This window comes from Microtus pennsylvanicus, chromosome 6 (assembly GCF_037038515.1).
Source record: "Microtus pennsylvanicus isolate mMicPen1 chromosome 6, mMicPen1.hap1, whole genome shotgun sequence".
NCBI lineage: Eukaryota > Metazoa > Chordata > Mammalia > Rodentia > Cricetidae > Microtus > Microtus pennsylvanicus.
The window spans coordinates 119,209,668-119,230,370 of NC_134584.1; the positions used below are offsets into that span (position 1 = coordinate 119,209,668).

General features: G+C 51.4%; 1 protein-coding gene across 2 annotated transcripts; it reads right to left on the minus strand.

The window, feature by feature from the left end:
- Positions 1-1,616: 1,616 nt before the first annotated feature.
- Zdhhc7 (zDHHC palmitoyltransferase 7) lies at positions 1,617-19,432 on the minus strand. Of its 2 annotated transcripts, XM_075977456.1 has the most exons (9): positions 19,293-19,432; positions 12,354-12,438; positions 12,164-12,274; positions 7,958-8,288; positions 6,584-6,708; positions 5,216-5,312; positions 4,638-4,719; positions 3,763-3,893; positions 1,617-3,261 (listed from the first exon to the last, which is right to left on the minus strand). In XM_075977456.1, exons 4-9 carry the CDS (start codon positions 8,270-8,272, stop codon positions 3,085-3,087), a joined length of 927 nt encoding a protein of 308 aa, XP_075833571.1. In that variant the 5' UTR covers positions 8,273-8,288; positions 12,164-12,274; positions 12,354-12,438; positions 19,293-19,432; the 3' UTR covers positions 1,617-3,084. The 2 variants fall into 2 exon arrangements, with proteins under 2 accessions (XP_075833571.1, XP_075833570.1); XM_075977455.1 differs by lacking the exon at positions 12,164-12,274.
- Positions 19,433-20,703: the final 1,271 nt, after the last annotated feature.

Consider the following 20,703-nt stretch of genomic DNA (forward strand, 5'->3'; position numbering starts at 1 on the left):
CCCTGCTGGTCCCTGCTGCCTCCACCTGCCCTTGAGCCTGGTGACCAATAAGGTGAATCCCCCAGCACCTCTGGGCTGGGAGAATTTCCCAGCTCTTTTCCAGGGTTCTGTGGTCCCAACTGGCTCAGATTCCATACTAATGGGTAGACTGCCACTCACCTGTTCCTGTCCCAGAACCCTTGCACAGTCTAGCGGGTGTGTGTGTGTGTCCTCCCTCATCTGGCCCTCAAAGCCCTTCCTGCCTCACACTTAAGGCTCAGCTGATATGCCCACTCCCACCATCAGCTTCACTAGGATGTATAACCTCTTCTTTTAGTGTCTTGACAGACCTGGGTTTGTTTGGTTATTATTTTTTTTATTTCATGTGCATTGGCGTTTTGCCTTGAGAGGCCTAAGCAGCAATTGCTGTCTCCTGGCGCCCCCTGGTGGCCATCATCTAGCATTGTAAAACTCACTTCCTTTTCAGTCTGCTCCTAGAGGGAGGGATGCGCCCACCCTTCTCATAGTGTGAGCTTCAAGGGTCCAGTTCTTGGTCCTTGTGCGGCTGTGGCTGGATGATCAGCAGAGTGGCAGGCATCCTGTTGGCCATTGTGTCCACTGAGATTTTTCTAAAGTTACTCACGTTAAACAGCATTTACCACTGCTTGCTGCCTAGGTGCCCTGAGCCTCAGTTTCCCATGTACATAGTGGTACAGTGGATAGTCAAGGAAACCATGCATGCAAGCAAACTTAGCAATGGACACAGGTTTCATGAGTGTGTGTGTGCGTGTGTGTGTAGTCCAAGGGTCAACCTCAGCATTGTTCCCTAGGTGCTATCAATATCTGGGGTTTTCCTTTCAATTATTATACATTTATTTATGTGGAAGGTAATCCCACATCAGGCCTACGGAAGGTTTTTTTTTTTTTGTTTTGTTTTGCTTTTTAAAAGATTCATTTATACAGTGTTTAGTGTTCTGCCTGCGTGTAGCTCTGCAGGCCAGAAGAGGGCACCAAATCTCATTACAGGTGTTTGTGGGCCACTTTGTGGTTGCTGGAAATTGAACTCAAGACCTCTGGAAAAGCAGTCTCAACTGCTGAGCCATCTCTCCACCCCAGACCTTTTGTTTTGTTTTGTTTGTTTGTTTGTACAGAGTTTTTCTTTGTAGCCCTGGCTGTCCTAGAATTAGCTCTGTAGATCAGGCTGGCCTTGAATTCAGAGATCTGCCTGTCTCTGTCTCCCAAGTGCTGGGGTTAAAGGCATGTAACCACTGCCCAGCTTGGAAAGATTTTAATAGTGTGTGTTCACATGTTTGGGTCAATTAGACTCTGTCAGCAGACTGGCCTCAAAGGCACAGCAGTCAATTCTCCTGCCCTAGCCTCCCAAAGGCTGAGGTTACATGGACCAGCTTCTATACTCAAATTTATTTTTTATTTTAAAATACATTTAAAAAAAATCCCAAGGCTATTTAGGAGAAGATCAAGGGGTCTCAGAGTAAAACCCTAGTCAGGCAACAGCTGCACAGGTGACTCTGGGAGCTGTGCCCAGATACCTGCATCCCGTCCCAGGCACACAGCAGTAGGTTCTGGAGAAGAGCAAGGCCGGCCACCCAGGAAGAAGAGGGCTGCAGGAGGGTGAGAACTGTGGACGGGTTACTTTATTTCATATAAAATCACACTGAGGAATTGAAAAGTCAAGTATACTCAGCTTGGGTTCACCGCCACAGACTCCACACTGGAGGGTGACACCACCAGAGCCTGCATGACCAGACACATGTGCAAATGAATGCAGAGACAATCCGAGGCCACGCTGTCCCTCTGCAGTGACTCGGGCCCCACAGTTTGCTCACTGCTTTAGGGCTAGGCTCGCAGGCCCCTGGGGTTCACCTCAGTAGCATAGGAGCCCAGATGAGGGCAGGGCAAAAGCGACTGACACCAAAACCAGTCATGGTGTCACAGGGACAGAAAGGCAGCTGGTCCCAACAGGGAAACACTGGTGTCTCTGCATGGGAGCGGACTCACAGGCAGTCCCCAGCCTCTGTCAGACCGCTCTCACTCAGCAGCAAAGGAACAACCTAGAAGTTTAAGGCAAGTCCCCTGAGGGGAGCTGTGTGTGTACTGACGTAATTCTAAGCCCGCACCAAGGGTCCACTCTGACTGCTGTGCCATGGGTAGAGAAAGAAAGTCATCACATCACTGCTCTGACGCTCGGGCACCAGGCTGTCTCCCCCTGCAGCACCTGCCCAAAGGGGGCCAAGGCGGCTTGCTTCTCTCATGCTGAGATCCCCATGGCCCCTCCCCCACAGTGTTGGGCCTCAGCACAGGGCACCCACCACCTTCCTTGTTGAGGGACTGTTGCATGCTGTTAGTTTGGCTGGAACAACAAAACCTCAGCTCCACACCCTCAAACACTAAACTTTCAATGAAATAAAAGCAGGAGGCCGGGCCCAAGCGCAGGCATGCCTGTTCTTTGGATCTGGACACTGTATGATACATTCATAGAAGGCCAGCAAGGGCCAGCAGTGCGTCCCACTTCCCTGAAACACTGGAGTCTGAAAGACAGCTTGTCTACCACACACATGCCTGAACAACACTGCTGATTCTGACACATGCGCACACGCACGCACACACACAGACACACATAGATGAGCACATACAGACTTGCTGGAAGGGTCAAAAGATGCCTATTCCTGGACAGCAGGGAGTGTTCTGGAAGCCATCTTCACTGTTCAGTGCTAGGTGTCGGAGCCCTCCAAGTCGCAAAGTCTCTGTGGAAACCCTTCTGGTAAGGAGTGTGCTGGGTATGGGCCAGCAGGACTCCCAGCAGCTGCTGCGCTGGCTTTCTTCATGATGGAGAAGCAGCTCTGCCTATGGGATGGATGCTCATGGCCCACATGACATCCCAAGTGTCAGGATGGTGACAGAATGGCCTCCTGGGGCTGCATGCTTCTCCTGGCAGTACACACAAAAACTGACAAGTGCCTGTGGCCCTAAGTCCATGAAGCTGCTCATGGCCCCGTCAGCTGGCCAGCTCCATCTGCCCACAAGGCTGCTGTGCTTGCAGGCTGGTGAGCATCAACTGTCTGCAGACATTCCTGCCCTGAAGGCTCATACAGAGAACTCGGGGCCCCCTTTCCTAGCCCTCATTTGCAGTCGCCTGAATCGGAAGCCAACAAAGGGGTTCATCCAGAGGAGGGAGGGGGGGCCCCCGAAGACAGACTTCATCCCTTCCCACCGCAGCCTTCGCTCCCACGTAGGCTTCTCGCTCTTTAGCCTCTCGATCTCCTGGAAGCAGAAGGAGAAGCCACAGTAGCAGTGAGGAGAGACACACAGACAGCCCGCTGCTGCACGCAGCTATACAGGGCTACACACAAGTCTGTCGCCAGACCCCCAAGCCTGTGTGGAGCTGGGCACTTTCCAGTGCTCCTCCCAGTCTCACGCACAGCCAGGCTGCAGCCATCTGCATGGACCAGTCTCAAAGTCAGCCTGGTGGTGGCTCTTCACAGGAGCAGTGGCCCTCTGCATGAGTCCGATACTTTGCTAGAATTCCTACTCAATCCCATATTTAGGCAGCACCTACTCCAGGCCTGCAAGGGCAGGAGGGCAGTTGAGTTCCTGAGACTCAGAGCCTCCTTGGCTTTACTGACTAAATCAAGCCAGGGCCCAGAAACAACACTGCGCTAATGGAGGGAGCACCAAACACAGGCCATGGGGTCCTGTGGGGTCCAAGGCTGTCTGAGACCCCAAATCAGACCCCACCCCCCGCAGACACAAAACAAGACTCACAGTTTCGTCATTGCATATCGAGTGGATCTGGGTGCCAAACATGACTGCAGTGAACGTGAAGAACAAGAGGCCCTCAAGGCACAGGAAGACCAACAGGATTACAGTTATGGGAGGTGAGAAGTCGCTGCACTCTGGGGACAAGAGTGAGGTGGTCAGCATGCCACAAGCACCCTACACCACAGAGGACCCTACACTCATGCACCCCTGGCACCTGCAGCAGGTTTCCTGGAAGGAATGTGGTACCGCTGTACAAGACCCACTTGAGCTCCCCAAGAAGCTGGCACACAGCCTGCCCACCCCTCCAGCCAGCAATCTTAGTCCACCCTCCCTGAAGCTCTTGCTGCACTGGGGATTGTACACAAAGCTTTACAAACACCACGTAAGCATTCTAGCACTGACTTACACCCCCAGCTCTCTCTATGAGATAAGGTCTCACTAAGTTGCCTGGCTGGCCTTGAACTTATTGGTTTCCTTGAGGTACGAGCCTGGCCCGAAAGGACACTCTTGTGTTTACACTGTGTGCCATGAGGAGGAATCCAATAATGAGGGGTCAGCAAATAAGCAGAATAGCGGGGTGAAACTAACACATTAAACCTCAGCCTGTTTTCCAGGTATAATGGCTTTTACCTGTTATCCCCACGCCCACAAAGCTGAGGTAAAAGACTCATCTCTGAGTTCAAGGCCAACCTGGGACACAAAGTTAGACCCTATTTCAAAGAAACCAAATCATACAAACAGAACTAACTACAACAAACGAAACTCAGGTAATTATGACTAAGGCTTTCTGTCCCATCCAGGAGCCTGACTTTCCCTTGAGAACCCCTTGCCCCCGCCATTACAGTGCTTTCAGGAATGACCCCCAGAGCCTCAGTTACCTGTCCACTGTCCTCGGACGCAGGAGATAAACTGAAGCCCACAGAGAATCAGAGCGTGGACTGAAGACAGAGCTATGTACATCTAGGAGGAGGGAGACGGGTTAGCTGTTTTAACAATTGGTCATCCTATAAGCAGAGGCTAGCGCTCTCTCTCTCTCTCTCTCTCTCTCTCTCTCTCTCTCTCTCTCTCTCTCACGCACGCACGCGTGCACACACACACCCCACCCCTGATGGGGGAAAGGTGGCATGGAAGAGTGAATTATAGTTGCTAGAAGCTGATCCGAGACCACAGTGGATCAAGCCCAACAGCTGCATGGCAAAATAAGCAGGGGAAATGAGTTCTATGTGTGAAGGCCCAGTGTACGACAATGGCAACTGAGAGGGACAGACAAATCCACAGCCAGCAGGTGATGTAAAAGTAGCACACAGTCACCCTTGGACTGTGCTCTGCATGGGCCAACACAGTCATCAGCTCTGGGGAGGTGGGGAGCCAGGCTAAATACCCCTCCCCCAACTCTAGCAGATTCAATTTCAGAACATCCAGTCCAATCCCATATCCATAAAACGTCTGCACTCACAGTGAAGAGCACGAAGAATCTCTGGTTCTTTTCTCCCACGCAGTTGTTCACCCACGGGCAGTGGTGGTCCATCTTCCGGATGCACCTCTTGCAGATGCTGCGAAGGAGAGTGCACTGCTCAGTGCCTTGTGTGCTGGGGAAACCAGTGACAGCAGACAGACTCCAAGGAGGGAGAAGCTGGGGACACCTGTGACAAGTCTCAAACTGGCTGGCCTCGCACCCATGACTATTCCTCTGCTTAAGCCTCCCAAGTGCTAGGATTACAAGCGTGGGTTGTGTCTTTTCCTACACTGTCCCACATGCCTGGCTTTGCTGCCAGTTGAGCTTTTGAAACAGCCTACATCACTGACTGCATCCTGTGAGCATTGTGACAGCAATAGTCGGCTCCCTGGTCTCTGTAACTACGCCACTTTGTTAGATGCAGTTTCTTTGCATGTCCCCCAGTGCACATGCCAATCTAACAGCTTCCAAAACATTCCCAGATCATCTCCAATGGACTGGAGGAGGAAGTTCCCTGCCATGGAAGTTCACCCACTTTAAATGCACAATGGAGTGACTCCTGCACATGCAGAACTGTGAGGTGACCGCCCCAAAAAGGAACTCACGCTCATAGCCAGTCCCCCCAGCCCAAGGCCACTACTCTCTCTGCCGTGGCACATTTGTTCACTTCCTGGCCTAGCTGGGAAGATATACCTCTTCCCATACTTTCTCCACAGCCAACAGGGACAAAGCCCTCTTGTGTTGCTTTTCTCACTGCAGACCACTGATGGCCCTGCTCATCTTTATTTGTTCCCCCTGGGAAATCCCAACCCATTAGAAGAAGACACTCGAATGGGAGATTACACTCCACCTTTGTGCACACACAGGGACTCAGTCCAAAGACAGGCAGAGAAGTCTAACAGATTTCCAGGAATAGAGAAGTAGCCCAAGTTCATCCTGCACACCAGATATCAGCACCCTCAAGAAACTGCAGCCTGTCTAAAACCAAGTCCTGGCACAGCAGGACAAATGACAGATTGCAGAAAAGGCCAGCAGACGGAGCCCAAGAAAGGCTGATGCTCAAATAAACGTCTGCAGGCTGGACTGTTGTCAGACAGTATGTCTACAGGAGCCTGCATCTAGTCTGCCACGCATGAAGGGCAGCAACCATACAGAGGCCTGTTTTTCCAGCTACAAAATTTATGTGCCAGCCATGGCAACCAGGCCAGGAAACACACGGACACCATGTTATCCTCTGGCTGTTGTGCGCTTGTCTCCTGCAGCAGGGAAGGGACCTGACGTCTGCACCATCTGCAAACTCCCACAGGACTCCAGGTGCTGCCTGGGTGCTGGACCCGGGCTGGGCTCAGCTGAGAGCACAGGCTATACCTGCAGTGGTGGGCACGCTCCGGCTTGATGCAGCAGCACTTGGGGCACTTGTAGATCACCTCGCCAGGCTTCAGCTGCAAGCTCTCCATGTACTCCTTTGTGGCATTGCCCTTGGGGACAGCGCCCTGTACACACAGATTGAATTTAGGTTGGGTGAAAAGAAGGCAGAACAATGAAACAAGGCTCACACCCATAATCCTAGCCCTTGAGAGGCAGAGGCAGGAGGATTGCCACTAGTCTAAGGCCAGTCTAATTGACACAGTGAGTTCCAGGCCAGCTAGGGCCTCGCAGGGCTACCTTCTCTTAACCATTCTGGCTCCCTCCCCTACAAAAACATCAGTAAAACATGCCCATAATCCCAGCACTGAGGAGGGAGATACAGGATGGCTGAGTTTGAACCCAGCCTGGGCTGTATAGTAGGACCCTGTTTTAGGAAATAAAAGGCTTCTGAAGCCCCAGGTGTACTGACTTTAAGGAAGTGAGCTAGTATGGCCAGAGGCCCACAAGCATAGCAGGCCATGGCAGTCTACGACACAGCTCTGTTTCCATGGATAGGCTAGCCGAGGCCACTGTGATTCAGACAGGAGAGAAAGCAAAGGGTATGCTGTGGATCTCAACATGGCAGGGAGGCAGCCTTGTCTCTACCTTAGACGGCAATGTAAGTTTACAACAGTGGGTCTCAATCTTCCTAATGCTACGAACCTAATGTCCCTCATGTTGTGGTGACCCCTAACCTTAATACTTCCTTTCATTTCATTAAAATGAAAACTGTACATTAAAAAAGAACTGTAATTTTGTTATTGTTATGAATCGTAACCAATCAGGATATCTGATATGTGACCCAAAGGGGTCACTACCCCTATGTTGAGACCACTGGTTTGCAAGGAGCTGCACAGCCAGCACTCCTCTCTTGTCACCTTCCTGGGTGGAAACTGGCAGACACAAGCATAAGTCACATGCAAGGGTCCCTGTGCCAGGGTCACAGTTAGTGCTGGAAAGAAGCTGAGAACTCTATCGTAAGGAACACGCATGGCTCATACACCTGCAGTGTGGTGGCTGCCTGTGGGGACTGCTCCCACATGGCCTTCCGATTGCCCTTGCCAGAAGGAAGTCCCAGCCATCTCCCCTGGCTTTGGGGTGACCACAAAAAGGGTGTGTCAAAGTTCTGAGAGGCAGCGGTCCTTGCCCTGGAAGCTCTGAACTGAGCCTTCATGGCATCAGGAACTAATGAACTGAAGTACAGGACTGCCTCCACTCGGAAGCCAACACACTCTTCATGTTTGCTGCGTATCTGTGTCAATGCTGTGAGCTGCTCCTTGACAGCATCAAGACAGAATCCGTGGATGCTCCAAGCCTGAGACGCTGTGTACTCACCGGGTCAGTGAGCATGGTCCTTAGGTGGGACGACAGTGCGAGCACCGCCAAGCAGTTGAAGATGACGCCATTCACCACAGAGTACCAGAAGTCTTTGGAAGGCAGCAGCATGACGAAAGTCACCACGAAGTCTGCATAGACGACGAGAAGCCATGTCATAACAGCACAGACCATGCCACAGCCATCACGGATGAACCACACCCTGTCTGCCATGTCAGCCTCGGAGGACGAGGAGGACGCAGAATCGTAATTGTCATTGTCGGTCAGGAGAGGATGATGCTCGATGTCCCGGAGCCTGTGTCCTGATGGCTGCATGATTCCCTGACACACCCTGTAGAGGGGGTGAGAGCTGGTGAGGCTCCTGGGCAAAAACACGCACACACTTACACACTTAAACATGATAAGCAACATGTGCAAAGTCAGCTCGAATACGCGGAGCAGTAAAGAACCCAAGTACCAAACTAGCTGAGGGCTCAATCTCTGCCTTTTTCATGTCCTGTTGTGTGAGACCCAAGGGGTCTCAGTGTGGGGTTTGCCTGCGCACACAAACTGTCACCACCACAGAGATATGAAAGGCACCAGCTGTACAGAATCACAGCATCCAGCACAGCATAGAGGAGCCCGTTGGACACCACTGTCCCCAATGACCTGACCTGTCTGTGCTCTAGACAGGGCTTTCACCTCCTCAACACAGATGTCACCAAGGCATAGGGAAAGAAGCACAGGCAAAGGATGTTCCGTCCTCCCCTTCCTAGAGGCTCACCAGGCTGAATTTGCACTTCCCTCCACCGCTTCAGCGTCCTCCTCCCCAGGTTACAGCGGAAGGTGTGCGGTGGCTTTTTTGGACAGCTCCTGTTCTTGCCTCTCAGTTCCTCAATCACATGCAGCTTCTAGCATATGATTTTAACCTTCCTAAGGTCCCCTCTGTTTATAACTCCATTCTTTCTTTCCAGACTTTCCCCGTACTTCCCGTGGCCTCCAACTAACTGCCAAGAGCAGATAGGTCAGAGCAGCTAAAGAATTGGACTCTTAGCAGGAACTGCTCTGCCTGCGGTGCCTGCCCTGCCCGGCCAGTCCTCCTCTTATCATGTTTGCTAAGGGTGGAAACACTCGTGACAAGCACAGTGAGGGGAGGGAGAGTCCGACTGTGTCCTGGCCCTGGTACATGGAAGGGAAATGCTGGTGGGCACCAAGGTGAACCTGCCCCCTCCAGAGCAGCTCTGAGGTGGGCAAAAGGGGGGTGGTGCTCTTGAGGCTCCACCAACCAGCAACATGGCTTTTCAAGTCTGGACATACATTTTTTTTCTTAATTATAAGTGGAACACACTTGCCAATGGGTGTCCCCATTTGCAGAGTACATAACTTCGACACGCAGCACAGACCAGGGCAAGAAGAGACCCCATTGTTTCCAAAGCCAGAGAAGAAGGAGAGCAAAAGAGTTTCATGGGGACATCTACGCGGGCCAGAGCTGCCCTCCTCAGGCCCACATGCAGCTTTCCTGGGCAGGCTCCTATAAGCCACACAGGACCTTGCTTCTCTCACCTATAAACACCCTGCATAGCTCCTCCTTCCTGAACCCTGTACCTAGGGTCTCAGAGTCTCAGGCACCACTGGCTGAGCCTGGTTCGGAGAGACCAACAAGAAGCTGGGTGGCTCTGCCTCATCTGAGCTCTCAGGATGTCCACCAGCCAGCTTCCACCCACTTACCTCTCCTGCTACCTGCCCGACATCAGCATGTGGAGACAGAGGACACCTGCACACAGCAAGAGCTGTCTGCTCGAAGGAAGATGTGACAGGAAAGGCCCCTCGCAGATCCAACACTCTCCTGTGAGTGCCACTGTCTCTCCACCCCACCCCCACCGCTTTTAAGACATGATTTCACTGTACATCCCTGGCTGGCCTGGAACTGGCCACAGAGACTTGCCTTGCCTCAGTCCCACAGAGATATAAGCCTGCCTCTGCCTCCAAGTGCTGGGATTGAAGGCAGTGTACCACCACACCCAGCTAATTTCCAATTCTGTCAACAAACTGTAACTGGGCCAGGAACATCAAGGCCTCCAACTGAAAGATTCTACAGGCCAGAACCCCTTGGTTTTCTGGTTTCCTCTGCAAGACACGCTCTGTAAGGTACAGCCTGGTTAACACAGAGAGACAAGAGGTTCTTGGGTCAGAATTCCATGTTTACAGTCTGAGCTCTTCCTGGACGGCAGGGTGCTGCAAGTCACACAGGGGCACAGCCACTACTGAGTGGTACCAGCACTGCTGTGCTTCCTGGCTTAGGTCCCATGAGAGCCTCCAGGGCATTGAGTGCTCTGCTCTTCCTGGGGTACAGGTGGCAGGGATATCCATATAAGAATGACACCCCCAGAGGGCTGTGGTAGAACATCAGGCTGGCGGTGTATAACATGAGTTGCATACCTGCAAAATCCATGGGCACCAAAGAAGGAAAACATCCCAAGATCCAGGCATCACTTCATTTCCTTTTTCTCTTCTTTTCTTTGATACAAGGTTTCATGCAGCCCAGGTTGTCCTGGAACTCCTGACCCTCCAGCCTCTACCCACCAAATGCTGGGATGACAAGCATGTGCTGCCATGCTTAGACAAATCTGAAAGAATGCGGTCACCGAACACAGCAGGACCGCAGCTGTCTGTGAGTGTGCTCCACCCAAGTCACATGTCCATTGTGTCAGTGCCATGGCAGAGGATGTCCGTGAGTGTGTTCTACCCAAGTCACCGCGTCCACTGCAGCTGTGAGTGTGCCCCACCCAAGTCACCTCGTCCACTGCAGCTGTCTGTGAGTGTGCCCCACCCAAGTCACTGTGTCCACTGCAGCTGTGAGTGTGCCCACCCAAGTCACCTCGTCCACTGCAGCTGTGAGTGTGCCCACCCAAGTCACTGTGTCCACTGCAGCTGTCTGTGAGTGTGCCCCACCCAAGTCACCGCGTCCACTGCAGCTGAGTGTGCCCCACCCAAGTCACTGTGTCCACTGCAGCTGTCTGTGAGTGTGCCCCACCCAAGTCACCGCGTCCACTGCAGCTGTCTGTGAGTGTGCCCCACCCAAGTCACTGTGTCCACTGCAGCTGTGAGTGTGCCCACCCAAGTCACTGTGTCCACTGCAGCTGTCTGTGAGTGTGCCCCACCCAAGTCACCGCGTCCACTGCAGCTGTCTGTGAGTGTGCCCCACCCAAGTCACTGTGTCCACTGCAGCTGTCTGTGAGTGTGCCCACCCAAGTCACCTCGTCCACTGCAGCTGTGAGTGTGCCCCACCCAAGTCACCGCGTCCACTGCAGCTGTCTGTGAGTGTGCCCCACCCAAGTCACTGTGTCCACTGCAGCTGTGTGTGCCCCACCCAAGTCACCTCGTCCACTGCAGCTGTGAGTGTGCCCCACCCAAGTCACCTCGTCCACTGCAGCTGTGAGTGTGCCCCACCCAAGTCACCGTGTCCACTGCAGCTGTCTGTGAGTGTGCCCCACCCAAGTCACTGTGTCCACTGCAGCTGTGTGTGCCCCACCCAAGTCACCTCGTCCACTGCAGCTGTGAGTGTGCCCCACCCAAGTCACCTCGTCCACTGCAGCTGTGAGTGTGCCCCACCCAAGTCACTGTGTCCACTGCAGCTGTGTGTGCCCCACCCAAGTCACCTCGTCCACTGCAGCTGTGAGTGTGCCCCACCCAAGTCACCGCGTCCACTGCAGCAGTGCCATGGGAAAGGAGGAAAGGCATGAGGAAACCACTCCAGACACAGAACAAGGCTAGCACCGAGAAATGGGATGTGAGGCCACATGACCCACCAAAAGCCATGCCCCAACAACAAACACGACAGTCTGCTGGTGCCACACTCAGATTCCTGGAAGAACCCTGACAACACTGGTGTCAGTGAGGTGACAGGAAAAGCACCATCTTCCATCTCTACCAAGCTAATGGGGTTTATCTGCCCCTGAGGCAATCATCTTCCATCTCCACCAAGCTAATGGGGTTTATCTGCCCCTGAGCCTATTCCCCACAAAGAGTAAAGCTCTTTGTCCCTGCTATGAGTAAAACACTGACTCCTGGACACTACCATTAATATCCCAGATCTCCATTAGCCCTGGGGATAGCCACACTGGTGGCTCTTCCTCTTGTCTTGTGGTTCAGGTCAAAGGCAGATAGGTGGAAAGGAAGGCCTCAGCCTGCAGCTGCCCCTGGGCTTGACCACAGGCACATCCTTACCTGTCCCACAATCAATCCGTAGCTGCATCAGCTAGGGAGGGACACTGTACTCTAAGTCAAGAGTCATAACGAACTGGACTGGTGGCTGTCGTAATCCCAGTACTCAGGAGGCTGTGACAAGAGGACGGTAAGTCTGAAGTCAGTCTTAGCTAGAGTGAGACTGTCACACACATACCAGCTGCAGACTCACCTTACAGATTGCTTCTAAGCATCATGGGAACACTTGTGCCTTTTTTTCAGTACTGTAAGGCGCATGCTGTCCTGTGTGATGTGGCCTGCAAGACAATAAACTCAATGACAGGTTACTTGCTTTATGACAGAGCAGGGCACAGCACAGTCTGTGAACCCGAGATGTCACACACACAGCCTACAGCAGCACTGAGGCTCTACACTTGGGACTGTCCAAAATCATGAAATCACTGGGCTTCTGACTTCTAATCATTAGCAAATTAACCATGGAAACAAAATTATTGATTTTATTATTTATGTTTTTGAGATAAGGTATTATAAGTTGTCCAGGCTGCCCTCCAACTCATGGGCTCAAACCTTTATGCCACAGGACCCAGCAGTTAAGACTAGGGCACACACTACAGCCAACAATAACTTACTTTAGTCTCTTTTACCCTCCTCATGTTAGATACAAATCCAGATGCCTAAATCCTTCAAGAAAGCTCCAGGAGCCAGGTATGGTGGCACATGTTTCTGGTCCTAGCACTTGGGGAGGCAGAGGCAGGCAAATCTTTATGAGTCTGAAGTATACACTGTAAGACTCAGGAGAGACTCTGTCTCAAAGGCACAGAAAGAAAGAAAGAAAGAAAGAAAGAAAGAAAGAAAGAAAGAAAGAAAGAAAGAAAGAAAGAAAGGAAGGAAGGAAGGAAGGAAGGAGGAAGGGAAAGAGAGAGGGAGGTAAGAAGGGAGGGAAAGACAGACACGCTCCAGGGACAGGCAGGCCACAGCTGGCTCACCTTTATGCCCTGCAGTACCTGTTCTCTCAGCAGAGAAGAAGTCACAGGATGGGCGAGAGTGTGACTAAGAGGGAGCAATTATAGCTCCAGGCCCTGCAGAGCAGCCAAAAGAAGGTGCTAGACCAGAGTGAGGGCCACCTGCAGATGGAGTCGCAGGAGACAGGCGGGGAGAGGCATATTCATACAGAGAGAAAACAATGAACACACAACAACACCGACAAGTCTCACGAATCCCCAGCGAGTGAAAGAGCATGGACAGAGGGACCAGACAAACAAACAGGCTTCTGAGGAAACTGGAGCAGGTTCCAGCAAGAGGATGGTTACCTTCTAGCTGAAGCAAGGGACATGGGTACATGGATTTACCAAAGCAAGATTCACTAAGTAGCCCACTGTGGTGGCACACGGCTGTAACCCCAGCACTCAGGACTGCCTCAAGTCTGAGGTCAGCCTGGGCTACGTTGTGAGACTATGCTTTAACAATTCACTAAGTTGTTTTAAACAGATGAAGGATACACTTTAAAAACATGTTTCCCTATGCATCTGTGAGGCTTCCATGAGAACAGGAGCCGGGGTAAAATGCCATCTCAGGAACTGGGGCAGAGCTGGAGGAAAAAGCTTCAGTAGACGCCACATCCTGATCAGTGCATTTGTGAGCCAAGGCTACCTTCCATTTACTCTGGTCTGTGGCTGCAGGCTCTGTGGTCATGTGGACATAAGCAGAAGGAACTCAAGAATTAGTATCTGTCCATGTTCAATTTCTCTAAGAATCAGAGATGTGGCATCTAACACTGTTATGCCCTGAGTGCCTGCCTGGGACCCTGATCTCACACTGAGTTGATGGCTGAGAAAGTTCCTGGCTGCCATGGTCACATACCACCAGTGCCCTACATACAGACACAGCAGACTTCTTCAGCAGACAGAGACACCTCATCACCTGGCATTTAAAAACAACAACAAAAACCAAATCAAGACCAGAGTTTCATCCACAGGGTTCCCATACTTGCAAGGTGGGGCTGAGCCTCCCAAACAATGTACTGAAAGATTCCAAAAAGAGTAGACAGTGACCCTTCCTTCTGGCTGAGAACTAGGGTGAGGAGGCAGGGTTTCTATGTGTAACAGCCCTTACTGTCTTAGAACTTGCTTTGTAGACCAGGCTAGCCTCTAACTCACAAAGATCCGCCTGCCTCTGCCTCCGGAGTACTGGGATTAAAGACGTGCGCCACTACTGCCTAGCTAGGGTCCTGACTTCTTTACTTCCACGCTCTCTGAGGTGATGTCTTGGGGAATCACAGGCCCAGGGAGTTGGAAAGAGGAACTGAATCTAGAAAATACCCATACTGGAGACATCATTGCCTAATCAACTGACTACTAGCACATTCTCCTGCAGGAGGGTGGGAGCAGAACCTCCACTGTTAAAAGCTCACCCCTTTCCATTTCAATACACAACACTACACCATCTAGCCACCAAGGTCAAATGCTAAGAACTCACCTTCACTGGCCTCTTCCTCCAGTCCCCATATCTAAGCCATGAGCAATTGCTGGGGTCTGACCTCCAGAACCGCCCCCAACCTGACCACATCTCCACCTCCCCTGCCCACCTAGATCCTGGCACTGTGCACTCAGCTCGCCTCCAACCAGTTCCCTTGTAGACTCAGTGCCTCTATTTACCTGACTGACATGCCCACTTGCATTCAGTGCAACCCTTCGCGGACTGGGCCAGGTCGGTTTCATACTCTCCTGTGCACACACCCTCCACGGGCTGCAGTCACAGTCACCCAGAGTGGGTACACATCCCCTCTGGCTGGCTTCTTCCTTGCTGCTTTTTTCCCACATCCTCACCAGGGTGGCTCTTGAGCATAATCTCTATACTGCCCAACACTGGGTGAGTGTACACTGCATGTTGTTGGATTGGTGGGGGGATGGGGACAGGGAAGATGCTTGAGGCTGGGAGAAAAAGTGGGGCAGGGAGGGTGCTAGAGGCAGACTGTGTTGATGCAGCTCACTAAACACAGAGCGCTGCTGCTAAATGAGGAGCCAAGTCTTAGAGATGAGTGATTCGAATACACCCTGTGAATATGGGGACGGGGCTACTCTGCCTCCACTGTGTTCTTCTGCTGGCATACACTCCCTCCAGAGCCCAGGGTTGAGAAAGAGCACTCTAAGGAACAGCAGAAATCTGAAAATTCAAAACATCTCAATGACACTTAGAAAGTTTTTCTCCAGGGAGACTGACACTTCTCTAGCTGGGGCCCTTCCCCGCTGTGCTCTAAGCATGGAGCCTGGCTTCTTCAAACAGCCAAGATTTCCTCAGAGGCTTTCAACGTGCATGCATAATGAATCTGCTCTCCTATATGCCAGAGGACATGACTACTTATGGCTCTGGCTCATGTCTGTCACTACCCCTCCATGATGTCCGTGAAGATAGTCCTCATCCTATGGAACTCAAGCCTCTGGGCATCTCTGCATTAGTTGGCTAGTTAGGAGGTTCAAAGGCCACTGAGGACAGACCCACCCTTCACAATCAGCAACTTGGGAAACCAGGAGCTGAAGCTGCAGGACTTAGATCTGGTAGAATGGGATCTGAGTTGTTATCACTGGCCCTGGGTGGAGACAGGACTTTCTGAACTGCCAGAAAGATCCTAGGATTTCTACCTAGCTTCCTGGTAAAGATTGAAGATGAACCTTGCCTGTCCCTTAAGGATTAATCCACTGGCCTGTCAATCACCTGCGCAGGAAGGCACCTCTCAGGAAAGCTGTCTGTCCCAGAGACTTTAGGAGCATAGCATGAAAGCCTGCCTAAACATGTGGGACAGCGTGACCAGCTCTCTGGTCATTGTCACACTGCATTTCCCTCCATAATGGCACTATAATATGTCTCATCTGAATTCTTTCCCCAGAGATGACAAGGAGCCCAGAGCAAGATCTCAATTATAACTTAAAATCTCAGTTCCATTCCCCAAATCCATCTGGTCCATATTCCTCCACGACTGCTTTACTGAACTCTCCTTCAGATCTGTCAAGGCTCAGTCCTTCCACTTCTCCCACAAGGTACTCCTCTGGGCTTCTGCTCCTTCCTCCAATTAAAATTCACAGTCATTCTCTCTGCCTAGCACGAGTGTTCATTCACTGATTTTCATTCACCATCTTCAAGCCATGATTGAATACAGTATTTTTAAATGACCAGGTGCTGTGCCAGTAAGACATAGTACACAGTCTGGACGTCATTCAAGAAGCAGCAGAATTCTATGACATGTTTACAGGAATGGAGTTCAGCAGTAAGCAGGGCTTGGAGCAGCAAGACAAGTCTTTGCAGACAGCAGCAAAAACGGAGCACAGGGAACCAAGAAGCCAGACCAAGACCTGCTGTGTTGCTCAGGCTAGCTCAAACTCCTGGGCCCAGGCAATCCTGTTTCAGGTTCTGGAGCCAGAACAACAGTCACACTACCACACCCTACTCCAGAGACTTTTTTAGATAGAAGGGAGCTGGAATTGACAGCTCTCCCACTGACCTTTGCCTCCTCCATGATTTAGAAGGGCAGCCATTAGTTATAAAGCAAAGAGCTACATTTTCAAGTAGGAAGAGTTAAAACAAAAACCTAACAATTTGATGTCCTGTGAGGCTCTGACTGTCACAGGGTCCATCCAACTGGAAGGAAGGCTGCCCACTGCTCCACTAACCAATCATACCCCTCATTAGAGGAGACCTGGGTTAGCCATGTCATCCAGCAATATCAGGGAGCTGGGGACCACAGAGGAGGGTAGATGCTGATATTTGAGACTTCCCTGGGTTCCATTCTTTTCTCTTGGCTAACTTTAATTTGCAGCCTTTCCTATAATAAACCAACTGAACATTATCTCCCTCAGCGAGCTGAGTCCTTCCTATGAACCATGACCAAGTGGGTGGTTTTGGAAAACACTACCCCAACATGCAGTGTGAAAAGCAGGGCTGTTCCCCTAAATTTTGTAACTCAGCAATATTCACAGTGGACTTAAACTCTCCTCAGCTATTACTCCCACGGTAAGGTGTTCACCCTGCCCTTGAGATGAGTTTTGATTTTCTTTAGAAAGTGTATACAGGCTGGAGAGACAGCTCAGTGGTAAGAGCACATGCTACTCTTGCAGAGGACTTGAGCTCAGTTCCCAGCACCCACCATTAGTCACTCACAACTGCCTGTAACTCCAGCTCCATGGAATCTGATGCTCTCTTCTGGCCTCTGCAGGCACCCGCATGCACACATAGGGCAGATACACACACCACGCACGCACATAAAATAAATTGTTTTAAAAACATGTCACTTTTATGATCAAAGAGTTACTTTTAAGAAATGTCCCTCAAAAGCTACCTTTAGAAAATTATCACATGCCAGGCAGTAGTGGCGCACACCTTTAATCCCAGTGCTCGGGAGGCAGAGGCAGGCGGATCTCTGTGAGACGGGTCAGCCTGGTCTACAGAGCAAGCGCCAGGACAGCCTGTCTCGGGGAAAAACAAACAAAAGAAAACCATCCCATGTTGTTGCCCAGTGGGGACTGAAGCTAGGCGTGCTGGAGTGGACAGCAAAACCACGTCCACTGCTCTGCAGACGTTACTTTAGTAGGGACTAACTTCTAGTCTCATTCCCTCGGGTTATTATTGTTATCATGTTGTTTTACATCACTGAAGTTCAAGCAAGCAAGTAATAATTTCATTAAGAATATAAAATCCCGTCCATACTTTTGACTAGTCAAAATCACTCTTAAAGCTTCACATAGACTTTTGGACCAAGGGCCATTCCCGTAACACTAATATTTTTCCATCGTGCTTTGTTTTGCTTGAGGTAGACCCAAACTGTTGATCCTCTCATCTCTGCCTCTAAGTCTTGGATGCTGGGGGCTACACATGCCTACTTTTCCATTCTTGGAAAGGGCTTGGCTTTAAGGCAGGTCAATTAGCAGGGCTACAGAGTTCTAATTTGAGTTTTTATTTTTGTTTTTCGAGAGAGGGTTTCTCTGTGTAGCCGTGGCTGTCCTAGAACTCGCTCGTACACCAGACTGGCCTCAGACTCATAGAGATCCGCCTGCCTCTGCCTCTCAAGTGCCAGGACTAAAGGTGAGCGCCCACTATGTCCAGCTGAAGAGTTCTAATTTGACACCTGAGTCAACGGTAGGGAACAAATTCCGAGGGAAATTTCCTCTTCACTCACTGTTGTCCTCTCCTGCTCTCAATTCAGAAGCCAGTGTGCCCTGCCAGTGACTCTACAAAGTACACAACCCAAGTTCCACACCTCCAGCCTGTCTATCTTGTGCAACGTTCAAAAAATGAAATTTTGTTCACACTCCCATTAGCCCATTTTGTAAAATACCCCAAGAGCCTTCCATGCCAACCAATTCTGCAGCAAGTGCAAGTTTAACAAAGTATCTTTTAAAAGCATAACTTTAGGTAAGTGAGAGTTGTAAACAACATTGGAAATATCATTGAGGGGCAGCTGGGAAAGATGTGGGAAGGAATGGAGATGACCCGCTGTCCGAGCCAGTAAAATAAGCACAAATGCAGTCAACAAGAGGACTGCGAAGGAGACTGTAGCTTGGGTTTGGGCTGCGCCAAACACAACTGTGAAAGCCGCTATAGAGGCCTCAGCTGCGGCTTTCATTACTCCAGTTTAATTGCCACAATAAACTGGTTGTTCATGAGCTAATAAAATGCGCCTATTTAATAGCTAGAGGGGACTTAGTTCTAGAAGTGATGACAGCGCAGAAGAGTTGAACCTTATTACCCTGAAAGCTAGCCTGCTTGTCCAAGATGCCCTTCCCGGGTAACTACTCCCTTAACACCATGGACAGGGGCTGGGGGGGGGGTGGAAGGGGGGACCGACAAAGAATGAGAGCCCCGTTAAAGGGGGGAGGGATAGGATTGGAGAAGACAGACGTGCGACGAAGCATGCCTACGAAAACTTAACAGCTCACTGACGGGTGACAGCACTTTATGACAACTCTGACATTAGCCACAGAGAACACTGGGCTCCGGAGCGGGGTGTCGCGCCCAAGGTCAGGAGAAAGGCTGCGGGTGCAAACGGGGTCCGATTCTGCGGGATCGGCAGAGAAGGGAGGAGACCCCCCCAAGGGGACTGCGGCGAGGAAGCCGCGGGAGCCTGGGGTCGCGGTCCGACCGCCGTAGGCACTGCACTCACCCGAGGCCCGGGCGGGGTCGCCCAGTGCGGCGGCTCCTCGCGGCCGGCGGCTGCAGCGGCGCGGGCGGCGACGCATCATGCGACCGCGCTCATGGCCGGGCCGGGTGGACCCGGACCCGCTCAGTTCCGCTCGGCTCGGTCCGGCCGGGCCGGTATACTGGAGGCAACAGCCCAGCAGAAGCAGGAGCCCAACGCCACGGCCTGGACAGCGGAGTGGAACGACCCCGGAACTGGACACGGCGAGGTCAAGGCGCAGCTCCTGCGTACTTCCGGCCGCGACACCCGGGGCTTCCGGGAGAAGGTTCGTGAGGACACTGGCGGTTTCTTCCGCTACCGATCTTCCAAAAACCTAGCGGTTCTTGGAGAAGAGACAGCACTTACGACAAGACTGCTGAACCAAGGTCTCCGAGAAAGGTGTCCCGGAAGAGAAAAGCCGGCGCCTACGGGCCGCCGCAAGGGCCATGCTGCGTCGCGATTCGTGCGACTTCGCGTGAAAACGTTTCCCATGGCATCATAGATCTAGCAAGTGGAGACTCAGATCCTCTCTCAAGACTGGCCTGTGCCAGGTGGAGGATGGAGAACTACAGAGATGGAGGACGGACATACGGGAGTGTAAACCGCTGACCCAGAGGGCGTTTGGGTGCCCGTGGAAGTGCCCTGGACTGGGGACGGTGCGCCTGGGTTCGGGCCTGCACAGCTCCACGCTCTGGTTGCTGGAGCATCGTTGCAACCCCTTCCTGATGACGGCCCTGAGATTTGCAGAGGTAGAAACGTGTGTTTTATCCCTTTGGGTCCCCTGACAGACTTGGCACCGTTTGTTACACAGTTTGTTCAGGACAGAGAAGTGTTTGGTAGTTAAACTGGTGGGATGTGCTCTAAGATTGGAAAAGGCTATAATGAAAGCGGAGTTTCCCGTCCCCGCTACCAGAAATTGTCATTCGAGCCAGACTTTTGGAAGTAAGGGTGCATTAAGTTAACTTCCCCAAAAGTACAGCGTTTAAGGCTAGGCGCACGTCTACATCCCAGCACTAGTAAGACTGGGGCAGGAGGATCCTGAGTTTGAGACCATTCCAGACTACATAGTAATGCCATCTCGAAAAAACTGCATAGTTTCGTTTAAGTTTTTATGGTTATATCTTTTTAAAATTTAACTTTATTTTTATGTCTATGGGTATTTTGCCTCCGTTTATATCTGTGCACCACATGCATTCAGTGCTTGAGGAGGCCAGAAGAGGGCATTAGAAACCCTAGAACTGGCGTTAACCCTTTGAATTGCCTTATGGGTGCTAGGAAATCAAACCCAGATCTTCTGGAAGGGCAACCAGTGCTCTTAACAGACTAGCTGGTTTCTCCAGCCCCCTTTATGGTTTTATCTTGTACATCTGTATATTCAAGATGATGCCCAGCTTTC

Coding starts and splice junctions, on each gene's coding strand:
- Zdhhc7 (XM_075977455.1), bottom strand. CDS start 8,272: ATGCAGCCATCAGGACACAGGCTCCGGGACATCGAGCATCATCCTCTC. Junction 6,709..7,957: donor GGACCATGCTCACTGACCCG/GTGAGTACACAG, acceptor CTGTGTGTACAG/GGCGCTGTCCCCAAGGGCAA. Junction 5,313..6,583: donor GAGCGTGCCCACCACTGCAG/GTATAGCCTGTG, acceptor TCTCCTTCGCAG/CATCTGCAAGAGGTGCATCC.